Source organism: Pteropus medius, unplaced genomic scaffold (genome assembly GCF_902729225.1).
Source record: "Pteropus medius unplaced genomic scaffold, Ma_sr-lr_union100, whole genome shotgun sequence".
Lineage (NCBI taxonomy): Eukaryota > Metazoa > Chordata > Mammalia > Chiroptera > Pteropodidae > Pteropus > Pteropus medius.
Window position 1 is genome coordinate 4,076,884 of NW_024351730.1, and position 21,345 is coordinate 4,098,228.

A 21,345-nucleotide genomic window follows, 5' to 3' on the forward strand; every position below is an offset into this window, starting at 1 on the left:
CCATGCATTCTTCCATGCAAACTTTCCAGATTGACAGTCTTTTCTTAAAAATAAGAAAGAAAGAAATGATCCCTTGCTTTGTTGAAAATTTTGATTTGGTGATTTGAGTTTTTAAATTTTATTTAAATTTATATTTTTTATCTGTCATAGTGCACGATGGCAGTTTTCTTTTTTGTCACTATAGTTATATTAAATGTCTCACTCCCCAAAATGTAGTTATGAATTAAACAAACAATTTTCACTTTGTAAAGTGACATACTATCTTCTATATGTACAAAGATCTATTCCAAAATGACATTGGAAAGGACACATATTAATATTTGATGCTTGCTGCTGTCCATTACCAGAAGCAGGGTGGCTCCCAGTGCAATGCAGAACAGGATGGGCCCAGCTAGGTCGGTTTCATTCATAATGCTGCCATCTGCTGCCTTCAGTGGGTTTAACACTGTCAAAGTTTTTTGCCATATGTGATCAAAATTAATTCCAAGTTCTGCAAAAGAGGAAAAAAAGAAGATAATATAATAATAGAAAAATAAACATCAGTAATATTCTTTAATTAGAGTTAAGATATCTGTTTAATTTATTTAGCACTTTAATCTGATATACCTTCATAATCTAAAATTCTATGTAATATATAACCATAAATAAATTTTTAAAAATAGATTTTTATTCCTAATGAACTAAAATAAATATTTAGAGAAATAATTCCACCAAGGAAAAATTTCTCTGACTTATGCAACAAATACAAGCTTAAAATCAAGCTGAAAATTGGGAAATAGTCATTCTACAGGAAAAAAATATAATAAAATAGTAGCTAACAGACCAAAAGTTCCATCTATTGCCCATTTTGATATATCGTTTTCCTACAATTTCCTATGCTAACACTTTTGAAATGTTGTTATATAAAACATGGCATAATTTTTCACTTAGCAGAATTATCTAAGGTAAAGTTATTTACTATGGTCTACAACTTTACTTCCACCCTGCCTCACGAGAAGAGCAATTCTATGCTAACTGCCTGAAACTCCACAGAGGAGAAAAGGGGATGGCCCTTTCAGCAAGTAAAAGTAATCATGTGCACAGATATTTTAACAAGTTATATGCTCCATGTGGTTGACACAGAGCATAAACACAGAGTTATATGCTCTGTGTTTTCAAAGATTAAATTCTTGAGACAAGTTAGCTATTCCCTTTTATGAGTGATGGTGGTAGAATAGAATATTCAAAAGCAGTCGAGCTCAATGTGCATGAGTCCACAATCATTTAGAAATTTCTAATTTTTTTCTCCGATGCCTTGTTTTCCAAAGAATTCTGACTGCTACCTCACAGACCTCTTGGTTTTATTCTGCTCCTCTTATATAATTATTATGTTTAAAAATCAGCCATTTGACATCCACTGAGTATAGAAATACATATTGATACCACATCTGTTTTGTTCTTCACATTCCTGTATGCTTTAACATGTATCTTGAGTAGAAAAAATGAACATTCAAAGAAGAAAAGAACATGACTTCACTATTTAGAAACCAATAATCAAGCTGGTTACCCTCCAGTATTTTAAAGTTGAATAAGAGTGAACTGGATGCTAGGAAAAACTGTAGTGAAACTACTGTAAGGCAAATGCATTTTAACCAAGAATAGTTGAATGTATTGTACTGAATGGCTTTACTGAATTTTGCTGTGGCCCCTACAAGATTCACATGCTTTGGTCTTACAAACACACAGTGAAGCTAGTACTATTATTTTATTCTTATCATGTGCGTCAGATGGCTGAGGTTTTGAGAGATGAGTAACTTGTCCAAAGTCACAGAGCTAGTAATAGAAAATCTAGGTTACTACATGAAGAATCTGACTCAAGAACCCATGATGTAAAATAAGTAAAATAATATAAAATCATATCAAATCAATTTAAAAATGGACAGAAGAACTGAATAGATATTTCTCCAAAGAAGACATACAAATAGCCAACAGGTACATGAAAAAGTGCTCAATATCATTAATCCTCAGGAGGCAAATGCAAATCAAAACCACAATGAGGTATCACCCCATGCCTGTTAGTATGGCTATCATCAAAAAGACAAGAAAAACAAGTGTTGGTGAGGAGATGGAGAAAAGGAAACCCTTATGCAGTGTTGGTAGGAATGTTAATTGGTTCAGCCACTATGGAAAACAGTATAGAGGCTCCTCAAGAATATTTTTAAAAAAAAGGAAAGAAAGAAAGAAAGAAATAGAACTACCAAATGATCCAGCAATCTCACTTTGGGGTATATATCCAAAGAAACTTTTCATTTTCTTTGAAAATGGCATCAGGGTATCAGAAATATCTGCACACCCATATTCATTGCAGTATTTTTCACAATAGCCAAGATATGGAAACAACCTAAGTGTCTGTCAAGGGATGAATGGATAAAGATGTGATATATACATACAGTGGTATATTATTCAGTCCTGAGAAAGAAGGAAATCTTGCTATTTGCAACAGGAATGGACCTTAAGGGCATTATTCTAAGTGAAATAAGCCAGAGAAAGACAAATACTGCATGATATCACTTATATGAGGAATTTAAAAGTTAAAAAAAAAAAATCAAAGAGAAACCAAGTAGAGAAGTGGTTGCCAAGGGCCGAGGGTAAGGGAAATAGAAAGCAGTTGATAAAAAGAAAAAAATCAAAAAAACAAACCCATGCTTTTAATTAAGTAAATGTGCATCTAATATCATAGTGATTATAAATATTTTTTTAACTTAGCCCCATTCTCCCATGTGAAGAATTGTCCCCTTAAATTATTTGTATGTGGCATTCAGCTTCCCATCACAGGATTTAGTGACACGTTTTGGTCAGATACAGGGTATAGTTCAACTTATTTTATAGTGGCTCAGACCACCTAAACTTGCAAAGCTGACATTCTATACACAGAAGACCAGATGGAATTTCAACGCTTGCCGTGACATAGAGGTGCTTTGCTTTAAAGGACCTAGACATTTTCAGAAGATCAGCCAGCAGTTGGTTTGAACTAGAATAGAAAGAGTATTCTTTCACTCATTTCACATTCAGATTGACAATTGCTAACCCAAGCTTGAAAAGAAGGAATTTGGCTGGTTAAATTAATATTGAGCAAATCATTTACATTTTAACTTCCATGTTGCATCCTTTCAATTTTCACAGTGTATTTATATATTTCTTAATGAACACACACTTTGGAGAATATGAGCAGTTCACCAAGCTTAAAATGAGGTTAGATCGTCTAATAAGATTTTTAAAATAGCAGATTTTAAATTGTTTTGACAATTCTGTAGTTTAAATTAATTTTACCTGAGACTTATGTTGCTTTTAAATTTTATTTTCAATTTAGATATTTATGCTAACAATGTTTTCAGTATTTACCACAATAAAGTGGTCTTCAATTCAAAATATATTTTTCCTCAAAAAGCATAATTATTCTTGAAGAGACTGAAGAAACTCAGATGAAAAAGTTTTTATGAGATATTATTACAGATTTCAACCATTTATTTTATGACATAATTAACTTCTGCCCATGTCTCAACGTTGTCATGAAACTGAGAATAAATATAAGACCTACTAAATATTTTCATTAAAAAAAAAGATTTCACATGTTTTTCTACCAAAATACATTTTCATAATATTTTGTTGTCAAATTTTTTGCAAGTTATGCAAATGAAATTATAAGTATCTATTAATTGTAGATAACTGAATATAACACCTTATTATACGAAAAAAAAAGGAGATAAAACTGCTGTGAAATTTGAATGCAAAATTTATTGTTTTGCTGTCATCTAGTGGTTGTAAGGTATACAATATAAATGCTATATGATAAATTAATATTTTCATTTTCTATGCAGATCGTGGCATTGGCTTTTAAACATTAGGCTGTGCTACAAATACAAATACCAAGCATCGCCGTAATTTTTCTGGTCTGACAGACCTAAATTTACTATTATTCTTCAAGATGTATTTGTTAACATATTGGTTGTACAATATCAGATAGTAAAAATTATCATTCTTACATAAAACCAAACAAGTCTTTTAGACAAAGTATTTCGGGAATAAACAAGCACTACTGCAAATAACACTTTTTTGTGCAAGATACGTTAATTATTCTAGCTTCATAATTTTATGGGCTGTTTTGGTGTACACTCGATAAAAACTAACAAATATCATTTATTACCTTATCCTAGAAATTCTGCCTATGGCTGTTTCACATTTTTTAGACAGATGAAGATTGAGACTTTCACAAAGTCACCCAGCCTTAAGAACATATTAGATCAGAGACTAGAAATTTCATAGATTCAAAATGTAAAATTATATTAAGTGCTCTCTTCTAATATACTATACATTTAGTGGAATAATCACAAAGAAAAACAATAATCTAGACATTTTCCCCAAGCTGTATAAAGTGGGAGGGGACATCTAACCTATTCCTTAGTCAAACAAAAGAAACATTAGAAGAGGCTATATTACAGTTTAGTATACCACAAAAGAGACATTTCAGATAAGTAGAAAATAATTATTTTCAATAAATTTATAGGAAAAAAAATTAATATTTAAAGAAAATAAATTTAAATACCTACTAAAACAATTTTCAATAAATCAAAAAATTAAATGCAGAGCAAAAAGATAATTAAAAAATCTATAAAATGTAAGCTACATCTAGAACTGGAGAAATAGAAGCAAAAGAGCAGTTGGAAAGAAAAATTACCAAGGAAAATATTGTGGAGTTAAAAACATAAATATTGAAATTTCTATATGCCCAAATGTTCTATAAACAAATTAGATGGCAATCACAATCTAGGAAAACATTCCAAAAATAAAAAAAAAGAAAGGTAAAAAAATAATAAGATTCCAATGAAAAGTCCGACAAAGAACATGAGAAACAGGAAAAAAGTAAAAAGTCAATAAACATATGAAACAAATGTCTAACTTTTCTAGTAATCAAGAAATACAAAAGTATTCATTTTTGCCTTTTTGTCTGTCAAATTAAAAAAAAGACATCTGGTATTCTACTATTAAGGTGCAGTAGAATATCATTTTTCTATATTAGTTTGGCAGTGTAAGTACCATTTGACCTAATAATACTACTGTTATGGATCCATTCTGAGGATAGACTATTATACAGGTCAAAGTTGTTTACTATGATATTCACCAAAGTATTATATATTATGAGGAACAACCTTTAAGGTAAATTTTAATTATGATACTTCTTTACAATAAAATATTATGAACTCATTCTACATTATGATTTCAAATAATATTTAATGAATTTAAAGACTGTATGTACAGAAATGCTCATGATATTATGTAACTAAAAATATAAAATTTTATATTCATAGTATGGTGTGACTTTTATTTTTAAGCATTCATAAATAGTTACACATTCAAAGAAAAATAGTATTTCATAAAAATTAAATTAAATTAAATTAAATCTGGGTGGAAATCCATGAAATTGTTCATGTTAGTTATGACCCAAAGATAAAATTTAGGTAATTTTTTAAAATTTTTATTCATGTATTTCCATATTTTCCAAATTTCCATATTGTATATTGATTACTTTTATAATTCAACAACTTGACAGTTTTTTTAAGTAGAGATGTTGGTGAAGTCAAGGAAAATGTTTAACAAGAATAGCACACAGAGGCAAAAGAGAATGACTTAGTTAAACATAACCAATCTGAAAACTTAACTGGCTTCTAATGAACCAAAAAAATATATTATATAATTTTCTGTGCTTTTCTGAATTATTTGAATCTTTCATCTTTTTTTAATTTTTAAGGCAAGAAAAGAATATTTTAATGCCAGGTTGCTGGCTGTGTTCATATGAGGCAAACAATGATCTTTTGAATGTAAAATATTGGGAATTTAAATCTATCCCTTTTCTCTTGAATACATATAAAGGATTTGGAAAAGTTAACCTGTGAATATTTCTCCTTAGCTCCCAAATTTAAATCTGCTTGAGTTTTAGTTTTCTATCATCTATACTTCCAACATCATGTTGACATTCTTTAGGATCAAAAATAGCAGATGTAGTGGGGCTGGATATTTAAATATATATATATATATATTTTAAGAGAGAGAACATCCCTGATATCCTCTAAGGTCCTCCAACTGCAGGGATCTCTAGATTTCCTTGTCATCAGCAGTGCTATTTACTTGAATCATATTCCTTCCTATTTAGCCACGCCTACTGATATTAGAGGGTTCATAAGATCCAGAGAAGAAAAAAACCTCATGAGCCAGACTTGTCTCCACGACAACAACAACAACAAAACAATAATAAGTTCAGAAACTGCCCGCTTTGCTACCAAGCAAATAGCGCAGAAAATAAATTAGGCTGTAATAAAGTAGTTTCATTAGCTGAAGTGGGAACCAATTTTCCATAAGACATCTTCACTGTTGTCTAGACGTGGCCAGGGAGTCCAAATTTAAAAAACAGTGAAGAAACATTTGATAACTGCAGCAATAACACAGCAATAGCACATACCTATTTCCAATTTTCTCCACACAAACATGCGACAAACTTCCACTAGATTAAGTGTCTTGAATTGGCAGACTTGTTTATACGTGGAACAATCACACATAAAATAATGTATACAACATGCTGACAGCACACATTAAGTGTGATTATTGCTATTATTCTTTAAGCTGTACACACATTAATAGCATTTCCTTAACTTATCTTCTAGCAAAGGAGGCTCTTCATCAAAATTGTCACTGTAAGGAGATTGTGAATAATAGTCCAGGTTGGATCCTGGCTGAAAAAATTGTCCGGCGTAACCTGATGGCATGAGCATCTCTGGTGGGACAAAGGCAGGCTGAGGCTGCTCACTGGCTTGTTGTCTAGAGAAAGGAAAATACTGATATTATACACCTAGGAAAGGGATAGTATGACAAATCAAGGAAGGAAACTACAATTTTTCTGTCATTGATTATCTTGGATTATATATTTAGGCATGAAAGAAATAACTCACTTAAAGTTTAACTTAATCAAAAAAGTGAAGTCACTGGTCATAAAAAGATCTCTAGAATGATCCATACCAATTAATATTTCCTGATTATGTACAATGTGCTAAACACTTTTTCTTACATTTTCTCATGTAATTAAAACTCAGGAAGGTAAAAACTATACTTTTAGTCCCATTTTACAGAAAAAATAATGTCTTTTAGAGACCGAATGTTTTGCCCAATATCACAGACTAGTGCAGGTGTTGGATTCTGAACTGAAGGTGTCTGAGCAGCACTTTGCTTCTTACACAACGTTGCTTTTTCACTGACTTTCAGAGGCAATAAACAAACATTTTGTTTATTTATAAGGTCCTTATAAATATGTAAAAGTAGCAAGTGAAAATTACAATTTTAATAGTATAGTCAACTTATAGAAAAAAAAATACATAAACTGACTGTTGTCCATAAAGAAATAGACTTTCTAGTCTGGCCATTCTCAGTCAATTATTGCCAATTGAATTATCTTTGAGTATCTAACTAAAAGTATTTCATAGCTGGCTTTAGTGTCCCTCTTTCAAAATATGCAATTTAGTTTTGTTTAAACATGTTGTTTTTATACTTCCTTGTCCATTTTTTTCTTTTTTATTTCACCATTTGTGTGAGAAAGTTGGAAAACAAGAATCTTAATAATTAATTTCTTGAGAAAGCTAGAGAAAGAAAGAAAGACAAAAGAGACAGGGTGTGAGGTTATTTGGTCACTTTTAATTGTTTTTACCTGAAGAAAGGGGAAGAAACATAAAGAATTGTCCTTCTGAACATGTTTAAGTTTCTTTTGTCAAAGTCCCTTAGGCTAAACTAAGTGAAAAATACAGTTTAGTATTCTGAACTTTGTAGCTCTCTGTGATCTCTTCATGTAAAAAATTTACAAAATGACTATACATACACATTAATTTTAATATGAAGTCTAAGAATAATATATTCAATCTCCCTTATATGAGTAAGATTGACAGAGAAAATAACCTCTTCTGAAAAATAAGGCTATACGATAAAAAGAGATACATACATTTAATCATTCACGAACTCAGCCACAAGCACATTAAGAGCAGGGACCTGGTGTAATATTTCTTAAATTCTCCCACAGCATCTGCTGATTACTGTTATTGTTCATTTAATCATGTGGCGTGTTCTTTTTTTTTTTTAACAACGTAGGCCCACTATCAAAAGTACTGGGAGAAATTAATTCTAAATAAGGATCTGAATGGCTTTTTGGTTCATAAAGTTCCCCCTAGATATGTACTTTTTTTAAATGTAACTATTGCTAGAAAAATAAAAGGGGCAAATAGAGATGACTCAATAGATCGATGTCTGAACAAGATTATTTTATTGACATACCGTCTTGGCCCCAACAAAATCCATGCCCACATGCTAATAACCAGGCTTTAGAAAACATAACATTCACAATTATTCACTGCAAAACACCCTCTGTGAGTGAGATTTAGTATGGGTACCTACTTTGACACCCACCCCCCCCGAGAAAAACATATTTTTACAGGGAAAAAAATGCCCATTACCAGTCAAATCCTATCCCTTTCTCTTTCCTCCATCCCTCTCTGCTACCTCATCCAGCAAAACTTGTTCATCAGGAGTTTGGCCTTTGTTATCCTTGTTATAACGAAAGCATAATAAACTTTCTCTACCACTAACTTAAGAAAGTAAAATTTTAAAACATGTTCTATAAAGGAAACCTAAAATCTTTTATCTAGAAGAATTACTATGCTCATCTTCTATCACAGTCTAAATTAAAATTCCCTCTTTTAATCTTATAACTTTGACTTTGTATATGTTGACTATAACGTTTAATATGCAATATTAAAATAATCACATTATTAATCCACAGTCCCATCCAGGAAACACTATAAATACCCAATTCTCATGTTTTAGGCCTTTCTCTAAAAATGACTATGAATAGCCATAATTTTAACCATATATCTTGAATTTTCATTCAGTCCCACATCTCCCAGTGTTATCCTTTTTTACTAGATGGCTCCAATTCTAGATAACTATGCCAATGAAGTTCTTTTATAGTTTTGGTGACATTTTTCAAGCTTACAGTATCTTTTTATAAAAAAATAAATTAGGGGGAATGGGACTGGACTTTACTAATTACTCTCTGTTAAAGCCTATGAATTAGCTATTAAAGTCAATTGCTTGAGTCAGATTGATATAACCATCATTTCAAGCAATTCTGAGGTGACTGCAAAAGTCTCCTTTAGAACAACTGGCAACATTCTTGGTCATATTTTCCTTCTCTTGCTTCCCAACTCTGTGGAGTTACATTTCTGCCTGTTAGGATAGGCCAATGATAAGATTTGTCTTGAACCAAGTTAAATAATTAGCAAACAGGCTCTGGAGTCAGAATGCCTGGGTTCAAATCCCAGATATATAATCTTAGGCAAATTACCTCACATTCTGTCTTTCAGTTTCTCATTTGTAAAATGAGGATAATAAGAACACATAAGATTGTGAACTTAATTAGCTAAAATAAGAAAAGTACTTAGAATAGCGTTGGGCACACAAAAAATGATCAATAAGCATTAGCTAAATATTTGTATGCTCTTTTCTTCCTAAGACACTAAAGCATTCTAAATATTTTCCACACACCCTGGAACAGCATCTTCTGTATTTGTAATAGTTTTCTTCCAGCCTACCATTTTTTCAAAGGAAACAACATTAATAGAAGGCCAAGAGTTTGTATCCCTTCTATGCTGATCAACTTTAGCTTTTTCAATAGGACTTTAACATTCATTTTCTAGTGCAAATATAGAAGGTCAACGTTAGACAACTCAGTTATAATTTCTGTGGTTGCAGATAGGTTTGTTGCACACAATTTTCTGTGCCCTATCACATAATCTCTAGCTACATATCTTATTAGAGGCTTTGTTTTGTTAAAACTATAGGTTTGGACTTCCATTATCATAGCCAAGTGATGTTGCTTTCCTATCAGTCTGACCCTGGTGTAATGCAGGTGATGAGCTCACTCCCAGTATCTTATGGTGAGCTAGGGTGTGAATCAGGTGGTAAGAAATGTACCATTAAATAAGTCCCATTCATTGTAAATCTAGCTCTACATTTGAACTTATTCAAGTGTATGTGTATTTCATACAATCAGATACTCTTCCAGAAACCTGAGACTACAAAAGTTTTCAGAATTTGCAACACCATCAATTGAAACAGCTTAAGACAGCAGTATAACAGGTCTATAACAAAAATACTCTTGTGGCTTAAAAAGTTTAGTCAAAACTACCCAAAACATTTTAACTATGCAAGTCTCCCGTTGAGCCAGTAAAATCAGGCATTCTAAATGTCCTTGATAAGAACATGTCATGTAGGATCAGTTTGATGGTAGAGTGGTTTAAGGAATGGTGGCTGGGGGAGTTAGCTTACATAACATTCCCAGATCCTGGCTGGTCCAGCGAGTGCACAGTGACAATGTGCCATTGACAGTGCCATTAGCTCTGTTTGAAACACTAGAGATAGATCAGGTCTAGGGATTCCAAGAAAATGATAATTCGGTATCAATCTGTTAAAGTCCTACTCAAATGTACTCCCCACATTCAAAGGGAGTTTTCCAGTTGTCACCTTTCTGCAGAAACATCTGTTTCTTTCTCTAAATAATTTGAATAGAGATCTCATTTCAAAAACTGGAAAAATATAGTGGGAAAATATAGTCTTGATAATGCTACCAATGATTAGAAATAGTGTCTTCCTGAATGACTGGATAGCTGTTTTTTTAAAATGAGAAAGCTCTTCTTTATTCATTCTAAAATAATAATAATAATAATAATAATATAATTTAAAAATAAAAAAAAAAATAAACTGGTTACAGACCTAATCAACCTTGGGCTAAAATTCTAACCCCACTTCTTACTACTTGTGTGACTATGGAAAAGTTCCTTAATTTCTCTGGTCCTTTCTTTCTCATATGTAACTAGGATAATAATAGTACTTATCTCAAGGCCATTTGAGGATCTAATAAGTTGGATTGTCTAATGAGGATCCAATGAGTCAACAAACTTTCAGATTAGTATGCCCTTAAGTCAAGCTTTTTAAAACAAACTCCCATATATAAGGGAGGGGTACCAGAGAGACAGAAAGAAAGAGACTAATTAATTATAACTTCCCTCTAGATTTCTATGTTTCTTGCCAGGATGATAAGCATATATTCTGACTTGGAGTATATTTTAATTGAACTATTCACTGAATGAATAGAAGGCCAAATCTCTGGAGTTTGTTTTATGTACACTAGTAAGTCACTGACCTGGCTCCATGTTTTACGTACCACATAAAACTACCACAGCTAATATGCCCTTTTCTAATTCCTGAGACTTTCAGTGTGGGTTAGAATTTAAATATTACCACATCCAAATCAGGACTTGGGTTTAAATGATAAGCATCTGAAACAGGCTAGGCCATCAATCAGATACAATATAATCATGAGTTTTTCTCATTGGTTATATTAATTTCCACCTTTTTGTCATCTTGATTTCTGGTCAACGGTGATATGTAAAATCAAATGAGAAAGAACATTGGGTAGGGTGGAGTGGGGGAGAAGACCATAATCCATGAATCCTGATTAAGAAGATAGTTTTCTCTCTCTCTTATTGGACAATTTAGTTTAGTTTAGTCTGAAAATGTAGATTGCAGATTTTGCCCAGGTGCTTATCCCATCTGCAGGAGAGAAGGGAGAAAAGAAACAGAAGTTCAGGGCTACTGGTTCTTTTCAATAAAACAAGAAGACAGAGCTGAAAATCCTTTTAGATAGCACCCATTGTGGATTATATATTTTGAATTATTATACTTTAATACCTAAATGCTCAGACTACTTTCTCTGCCTCAAATGCTTTGTTGTTTTTTTTTTTTTCTTGATCTTCCAAGGTATAAATCATCAATGGAATAAAATCAAGGTCTCTTTCTGTTGTTGGATTCTACAGTGATCGAGTCAATTCTATATGACCTTGTCTTTTCCCAAGATTTTTCAATATTAAAATTTTTCAATTATTTAGAGAGAGAGAGAGAGAGAGAGAGAGAGAAAGAGAGATAGGCGGACAGAAAGACAGAGAGATAGAGGTATAGATTGTTTTTCACTTTAAAAAATTCTTATGGTAGTCTGATTGACACTGGATACACAGAATAGGGCATGGATGAGATAAAATTTCAGATATTTAACTTTTACAGTTTAAAAAATATTATATGCCAATTATAACATTATCTCCCTATTGAACTTAGAGCAGTAGTTCATCAAGAGTTTTTAGGAAGCAGTGTGTGAAAGCAACACCTAACTGCCTCTGTATGTCTGTAGGAGTGATCAGCCAGGGAAAATGGTGTTCAAATTTTCCTGGGCATAGTTGGAACAGAAGAGACCTTCTGCTGTTGTATTTATTCTGTCTTTTCCTCCTTCCATCTGAAGGTTTCAAAGCACTTATCTGTGTTTAGAAAAATAAACTTCAAGAATTAATAAATTTTAAATATTTGTTTTGTAGTTATTTGGCCTAATCTTTTTGGAATGGCACAGTGATTATACATCCCACTTTGCTTAAAATGGTCCAGTTTATTCCTATTTTACCAATACTATAGTTAATAGCATCCATTTTACTCTAAAACTTGTCTTGATTTTACAATAAATTATATATCTATTCTGGTTATGGGCCTAATCAACCTTAGGCTAACTTTTAACCCCATTTCTTACTAATTGTGTGACTTTGGAAAAGTTTCTTAATTTCTTGTGTTGCAGGAAAGTTGCAAAAATCAGACCGGCGAGAAACCAAGCAGCACTCGGAGAGTTGGAGAAGTCAGGTTTATTACGCCGGCGGTCCCAGAGGAGCTAGCGCTCTGAAGATCTGGGCCCAGAGCTCAGTTGCAACATTCCATATATAGAACTTATCTGGCATGGGCTGATTGGTTAATTTCTCCTCAGATGGTTACAAAGTGCGGGAGTTGCTATGGGTTTCAGGCAGCTACATTTGTTCTTTAGACAGAACAAGCGAAAGAGAAGGTGAGTCTTTAGTTAATTTCGAGTACAGCCTGATTACCCTTGTGAGTGAAAATTCCTCTTCACTTGGGGTCCCTTTTTTCTTATATGTAAATAGGATAATAAGAGTACTTATCTCAGGGTTATTTGAGGATCCAATGAGTTAATTTATATAAAACTTAGAACTGTTTCAAACCCATAAAGTTAGTTATAAAAGTTGAAAAGTCTGAACCTTTTCACAGTTCACTCATCTAAACCATCCCCTCCCACACAAATCCAAAGAAACAACTGTATAAACAAATACATTAAGTTTACATGACTTTAGGCAACAAAGTGTCAATTACATTTGTAAGCCATATTATACAAATAAATAACACATATACGTTGGCTTTACTTTAATACATACTTTCTTAGACATTATCACAAATGTTCTTCATGAAAATTAAATGAAGTAGGTATTATTAATGTTCTTATTTCTCAGTTAAGACACTCAGCAAAATTAGGTCTTACCCAGCGTCACAAAGAACAAATGCTAGAGCCAGAACTGGAGCCAAATTCTTCTCACTCTAAATGTCCTGTTTTGGGTACTGGCAAAGGATTAATGCTAAATTCTTAATCATTTTTATTTATTTTCAACTCAAGTTAAACTGTCAACTCAAATAACTAACACATTCTGGAATATGTTTATCTTGATTCCATTTAGGAGTTTTCACATGGTATTATAATTGCGTATTTAATTGCCCACCTCTCCAATATAAATTCTTAAATTTTGTGAGATAAAAGACTATATGAATTTTTTCTTTATCTTTGGGTTTATAGTGCCCTTCTTAATTCCTGACACACAGCGGACATTCAATAACTGTTTATTAAATTGAATAAAATCTGTTTCTCAAGCAGCATCTCAGAAAATATCAGTTAAAGAAATATGCTTCCTGACTGTCCAGTCCCTGTATTCAGGCTCCCTGTTAAATATTTTGAAAAGAAGAAACAATCCATTTACCTGTAAATGGATCTGAGGTGATTGATCAAGGGGATTCATGGAGAACTGAATTCATATCTCTTCCTTTTTGTGACATTTCTTCCTGGGTACTTTACTAAGATATGCTAGGCATATCCTTTGCTTTTCCCAAGGAAAACTCCTTACCTGGGATCCCTTGTCATATTATTATAACCTCTTAAAATGACAGTATATTATCTCAATACAAAGTACTTACTTTCTAGATCCATAAAGATTTTCATAGGCATTAGAATCATTACGACTCTGCTCCTGATTATCAATGGTATAATTAGATTGGTAAAAATCAGAGTCAAATTGTCCCAAGTTTGACATCCTGAAAAATAAGAGTGTTTTTTACCAGAAGTTTATCAGTCAATAAAACTTCTTTTGAATATTGCAAAGGTTAATTGACAATGCGATTATGGCTGGATCCCTATCAGAGAACACGGTATTCTTTGGATGGGGTAGATTAAGTAATGGGGGAAGGATGTAAAAATGTATGCTAGAAAGTCATTTACAAAACATGTATCTTCAATTAATTTTTCTGAAGTTTCACTCACTAGGATTGTGACTTTGACTAAATTGACTTTAATTGCTCTGAAAGAACTATAATTCTTCCTCAAATACTTTATTCTCAGCAGTTTAAGGGAAAAAGTTTAAGACTTGCTACACATCTAGAAGGTTTCTCTTAAACAAAATTATTCCCTCACTTTAATTATTACTTGTAAGGAATAATTTACATTTAAACATTTTACATTTACCAACATGTATATCCTTGTTGCAAAGTCAGGAGGCAAATGGCTTTAATATCACTTAAGTTAGATTTTTCCTGGAGCTTTAAACTGTGCTAACAGCCTCCCTGTTCCCTTCCGGCTGATCAGGGGGGAAAAGGCTTAATTCTACAAAGGAAACTGTCTTTCTACACTTTGGGAAGTGAAGAAGATTTCGTGATCTTGATTTAAACCTAACCAATAGGAGTACCAGGGGGAAGAAGAAAGATTTGAGAGGAGGAAAAAGGGGGAGAAGAAAGTAATAACAAAGTAATGGTGGCTCTTTGGATGAAAACCAGAGAAAGAAGTTGAGAATATTTTCAATTGGACATATATGGTTATTCAACTCGAGATTTTAATCTTTGTTTTCCTTTGAGAAACTTTTATTTCAAGAGTCAGTTTTAAAATCACTAGCAGTAATCTATGTAATTATAAAAATCTATGGACTATAATAAATTTCAAATGAAATTGCAGAAACAGCCTTAGCTTTAAGAGCCTCATTAATCAGAAATATTCAAGTAATAACTGTCAACTATATCGATTTTTTTCAGTTCAGTGAAATACAGAAAGCTTTTCTAAAATTAGGTGTAATGATTCATACATCTGATTTCATTAGTAATCTGTATAACAGTAGCTATAAATTGTGTAAACTAAAATCTGGATTAGGATAATGTTAAATTTCTTAACAACTTATAATTGAATAAATTTAAAATTTAATAGCATAACTTTCTCTGTCCATTAAAATATATTATTATAAAACACTGAGAATAATTTCACTGGAGAATACACTTAAGTTTTCATAACATGCAAAGCTTTACGTAATATGACTATTGGTATTAGAGTCCTTACATAACCCAACTTTACATTTGTTTAAATGTCAAGTTTTTTAGAAGGATCAGACACATACCTTTGTATTATTTTATGTGGAAAGATCTTCCAACAAATGTAGTGTTACTTGAGAAATTTATAACAAATCAGTTTGAGAAAAGATGACCTGCTGGCTACAAATGTTTCTAAATTTGTACTCTGACACTGAACAGATGTCTGCCAAAAGCCAAAGCCAAACACAGTATCTTATAACACTTGTTAAAGTTTACAAACACAGGGAAAGGCATAGAGTCATACAATTTGATAAAGTAGAATGGTACATTCAGTTTCCCTGTGCACATGTCCCCTTAAATTCTGATTTAGGATTACTTACCTAAAGTAAGTAATGGAAAGTAAGAGGATGCCCTTCTGCTTCACAGCCTGTAAAAGTATGTTCAGTTTACAGAAGATTTCCTAATAATATGCAGTAAAAATCAATATATGGTACATGATCTTAACATGATGACTTTAGCAACAATCTCATAATAAGGTATTGTTAATTTTATCCAAATCTAAACTATTCAATTTTTATAAATAACATTTAGGAAGGCTACTTATGATCTACCTCCAAGTTTTTCCCTGCTTTTTACTTCTCCAGCAGAGTCCAAGGTGGATATGAGTATGATCTAGTAATATTTTTCACTTGTAGGGCATATTATGTCCATTTTCAAGGCAATCCTGAACATTAGAAGGTATCAGACCCATTTCTACCCCAGGAAAATACCTGAGTTGGTTTCTTCTGTATCTTTGAGTCACTTCCAGGAGTCTTCTTCTTCGTTCTCATCCAGGTAACATGGCTAATACTCCCAATTTTTACCTGGATCTGGTTGTTTGTCCCTAACATTAGCCTCATGGCTAGAGGTCAAGTTCTCCTGTGATCTGTTTCATGCTGATTCTCCTCCTTCTAGGACTTGAGACTTCCCATGTATCCAGAGCTCAGTAACTAAAATCTGTTGTTCAAGGGTAGATTATTTGGCCTTTCGGAATTTTCAACAAAAGTCAAAGGCAGAATAGCAAAGTAATTTTTTTCCACATTGTTTAAAAACATTTGGAATTTGAATTTCTTTAACTCAAGCTGTCCTTTACTAGGTCACTAGTAAGGCAACAGTGGATCACACATTTACTGAGGATCTATTATTGAGTATTAGACTATATTCTAAATGTCACAGTTATGAGGGGGACAAATTAAAAGGACCTGCATTTTAAAGAGATATTTTAGCGCTGATTCTGCTAACAGGCATTGTTCCATAAACTTTAGGTTTAAGTCATTTAAGTTTTGCAACAACTTTATTATCACATTTTATAGAAAAAGTAATAGAAATTTAACTAACTTGCCTAGGTGAAAGCTAGTAGGTGGAAGAGCCAATGTTTGCAACCTGGTAGACTCAGCCCAGAGCCCACATGATTATCTAATAATTTCAAGAATTAACCCAAATCTATGAAGATGTTAGCATATGCTATTAAGGTGGAGATTACAAAGGGGAGAGGAAATGGGCATTTAGCGAAGGTCTCTTTAAGAAGGTCTTTTGGTTTGAGACCTGATTGATGAGGAGAAGAAGACAGTTAAAAGACTATGTGAAAAGAAATTGAAGCAAATGCTCTGAGATGGCCAGGAATTTGGCACTTTGTGCTTTAGAAAGAAAGCCACATGATAGTGATTTTAAATCAGGAAAAAGTTGAAGGAGATGAGGTCAGAGGCATAGGCAGAGGCCAGATCATAAAGGCCATGATAAGGAGTCTAGGTTTTATGATAACTAAAATGAGATACCACTGTGGGGTTTAAGCAATGGGATGACGTGATAAATTTTGACAGAAATAGAAGAGTAATAGTGTTTAGGAGGTTGTTATGGCAGTAACATGAGATACAAACGGCTTGGACTAGGGTAGCAGTGGAAATGGGAGAACTTAGAAAAGTCTTGGGCTGAGGAAAAAGTGAATTGAAAGGATCAAGACTGGAGCAGGCATATAAGGAATAAGAGGAATTTTCGTTCCCAGAAAATGATAAGTTGTCCGAACTGGAGAAGGTCTAATGGAGATAGGACTGAAGAGATAAAAAAGATATGTGGAAAGAAAACTTTATAGAGTTCGTCTTCTATTGGATAAGAAGAAGAAGAGAAGGACAATTAATGAGGATGATTTTTAGAATTCTGTCAACTTCCCTGTGCTAATGTATTAATGTTATAAGAAAAGGCCAAATCTAGATCATATTACATATTCCTTCTTTCCAAATTCTGTATGTGAAGACATAGGTCCTGTAACAGCAAAGATTCAGAATGTATTATTTTTTTCTAACATATAAATTCAATGAAAAGTTTACCAAAGATAATATTTTTAATCTTAAGTCCATTTAGTTAAATTTTAAACTTTATAATTTCGTACTTTTCACCTTAGTTTTCCTTTTCTAAGCCTCAAGTAAACCATAAGCCATGAAACATTCAAAGACCAAATAACTCCATTCTCCTGACCAGTGCCTTAATGGAACATTGATATGTACACTAGAATATTTTGAAGCTACTCTATATATGTAACATTATAAATATATAACATATGCATTTAAATGTGGTTTTTTTTCATTAATGAAGCATCCAATTATTATTATGTTTCTTGAAGGATAGAGTTTAAATCAATAGTAGAGTTGCAGTTTCATCAATTGATTATTTTAGTTAATCTACTTAATTATTTCTGGGTTCCGAACAATCAAAAAGACTGGATAATATGAGTAAGGATTCTCACTTGATGTAAAGAGTACCATGTTCTACTCACACGTTGCTTTCTTTTCCTTTCCTTTCTCTTTTTCTCTTCTCCCTTCCTCTATCCTTTCCTCTCTTTCCTGTGCTCTCTCTCTAAACTCTTTCCTAAGGTGATCTCATCCGTTCCTTTGGCTTTGTATACCATCTCTATATAGACAGTTCCTAAAGTCGCATATGCAGCCCTTATTTTTCTTCATAGCTGCTTGATATATCATAGATGTTTCAAACTTATAATCTAAATAGCTTGTTAAAAATCTCTACCGTCTCAAACCCAATGTTCTCTTCTCCATTCCAAGAAATGGCATCACAATCCACTCGTTCACTCAAATCAGAAATCATCTCATCTTTCAATGAATTTTATCAATTCTAATCTTTAAAATATATCTTTCACTAACCAATTCTCTCCATCTCTACTGCTATCATTCTGAGTTAAGCCACTGTATTCTCTCACTTATACTTCTGTTTGTAATTAATCAATAAAGAAAGATAACCCTTTTAAAGAGGCAGATTAGTAGACGGTGATAAATTTTACATAATAAAGACTGCAAAGTTATACCTTTATAATGGCACAGTGACTTGCCAAAATCAGGAAAAAATTTCTTCTGTAGTCACTGACTGCAATTATCAGTGGTAATAAGGAAAAGAATCTCTACTTGTAATTTTTTTATACTCTGGTGATATGTTAAGTGTTGAAGAGACTGAGCTGATCAACAGCTATATCTGAAACAATTTGCCCTGTACCTGGCAAGTGTGTGTGTGTGTGCATGTGTGTAATTAAAGAATTAATTGCTTGATGGATGGATGAATGAACATTACTTTTAATTTTATATATTCAGAACCTTGTATTTCAATTGCTGTATATCAATCTAAGAATCATACAAGATTATGACATCCATTACTGCAATCCTTTGATAGAAAAATGGAGGCTCAGAGAGGTTAAGTGACTTGTTCAAAGTCACATACCTAGTATGTGACAGAACTTAGTTTGAGACAATAATTCTCTCACTCAGCCCAGTTTTCTTTCACTACTCACACTTTTCTTCCAGATGATTACCTACGGCTGTTCAAAATACTGATGTTAGAAATGTATCTGTTTGGAAACATTAAATAATATTTATTCACAAACTCCAAAAAATATTTTCAGCTAAACAGAGCTGCCAGTGAACCAAGAGAAAATACGTCATCATTTTCTACCTCTGCTCACAGAAAAATGGGTTGTCACCAGTGTTTAGTAAGTAATTACTTCAGCAGTCTGTATTGCAATTTAATGTACACTGATTCCACTGTATCTATTCTTCTGTCTTAGTAAGACAGAAAAAATACAATACATCTGTGCTCCATTACTTTTTTAAAATACATTTGGTCATGCTTCTTTTCTCTACATGCTTCTTTTGTTAATACCACATAAGATTTGTTCCTGATAGTCTGACCTTTAAAGACTATACTATTTCTATTTTATAAGCCTGAGACTGCTGTCCTGAATACTACATAGTCACTTGAAAATGGGCATAAAATTCCATTTCAGTGCATGAATTTTAAAGACCATAATGTGTTCTATGGTAAGAAAAGAATTAAATGACAGGGTTTTTATTCATTAATACTATGATAATTATCTTTGTTTTAATTTGGCTATTTCTTGTTAGCTTCTATTTTTGTCTTGGAAAAAATTGTAATCTAGCAGTATATTACTAAACATTTATGAAGTTTTTAGTTTGGTAATAACTTAGTAAAAATATAATTTGTATCTGAAATTATGAAAATTGATATTAATAGTTGTACATTTTTAGTAATCTTATGATTATAATAATCATTTTAAAATGTAATAATAAATCTCATTTAGCAGTCTGATATAACTAATTTTTCTAGGAAATATTTCTTAGGAATTATATAAATTTCTCCATGAGTTATTTAACCACATGGATCCTCATTTCCCTCCTTTATAAAATAAGAATAAAATTTATACCTACCTCTTAGGGATTATTTATTTTATCTTTATCTCTTCAATATAATTTTATTTTTCATGTTTCATAATACCTAGTTTATTAATCAATACATATATATACATATATATATAACTTACACACGTGTATATATTTGTGTACATAAATACATTTGTGTACAAATATGAGAATTAGACAAGATTTTGCAACAGAAACAATTAACACAGTAGGGGCAACTAGTAAATGCTTGGAAAATGTCATCTGTTATGATTCTACTTCTAGGTGAAAGCAACTTGGGATCAATAACAGATGTCTGTATTTACCCTTGTGTTCCTTATTTACAGTCACTCAACACATAGCTTTTAGTGAATTCTATTTTGATACAATATAAATCTATATAAAAAAATCCATCTTACCAAAAGAAGATGGAGAGGGGGAGGAGTATTAACAAATGCTGTGTCATGTAAACTGATTAGACGTAAAATATTTATTCAGCATTCATCTCTTACTTTTTAACAAAGAAATAAAATTTCTAATTATAGAAAGGCTAAGAACAGACTTTATTGCCAAGATGCCACCTACTTTTTTCACTAAACTCCCTTAAATACCAGTCAGTAAAGATGAAATTATAAATTGGCTATATTTTAGCAAAGAAAGGCAAAATTTTTCCCAATGCTCTGCCATAATTATATCTTTGTAATTACATCATTATTAAGATTTTTTTCAAGGTATTCCAAGTATAATAAATATTTTATTATATTTAGTGTGTAAAAGTAGTTATAGCAGTTTGGGGGAAATGACCAGATAAGGTATATATTTAAGTGCAGTTGTCAATATAGAAATTCTATTTAATAAGATGGTATCTCCACCTTCTTTTGGCACTACGACATCACTAACTACTTACAGCCTGCAGTTTTAACTTAATGAGACATTTACTCAAACACTGCTGTGACATAGAGGAGCACTTTTAAGGATAACTCTGTACTTTGCAGTACTTATATTTTAATTTATAATTATGGGCTAGAGAAAGTAGTATACA

General features: G+C 32.2%; 1 protein-coding gene across 1 annotated transcript in view; it reads right to left on the minus strand.

The window, feature by feature from the left end:
• Window positions 1–20,015, minus strand: part of YIPF7 (Yip1 domain family member 7) — a 34,886-nt gene extending 14,871 nt beyond the window's left edge. Inside the window, exons 1-5 of the mRNA XM_039845119.1 lie at window positions 16,341–20,015; window positions 15,951–15,997; window positions 14,197–14,313; window positions 6,689–6,849; window positions 345–490 (exon numbers count right to left, since the gene is read on the minus strand). Coding sequence (XP_039701053.1) covers window positions 345–490; window positions 6,689–6,849; window positions 14,197–14,313; window positions 15,951–15,997; window positions 16,341–16,469 — 600 coding nt within the window. The 5' untranslated portion in view covers window positions 16,470–20,015. The remainder of the gene's footprint in view (window positions 1–344; window positions 491–6,688; window positions 6,850–14,196; window positions 14,314–15,950; window positions 15,998–16,340) is intronic.
• Window positions 20,016–21,345: the final 1,330 nt, after the last annotated feature.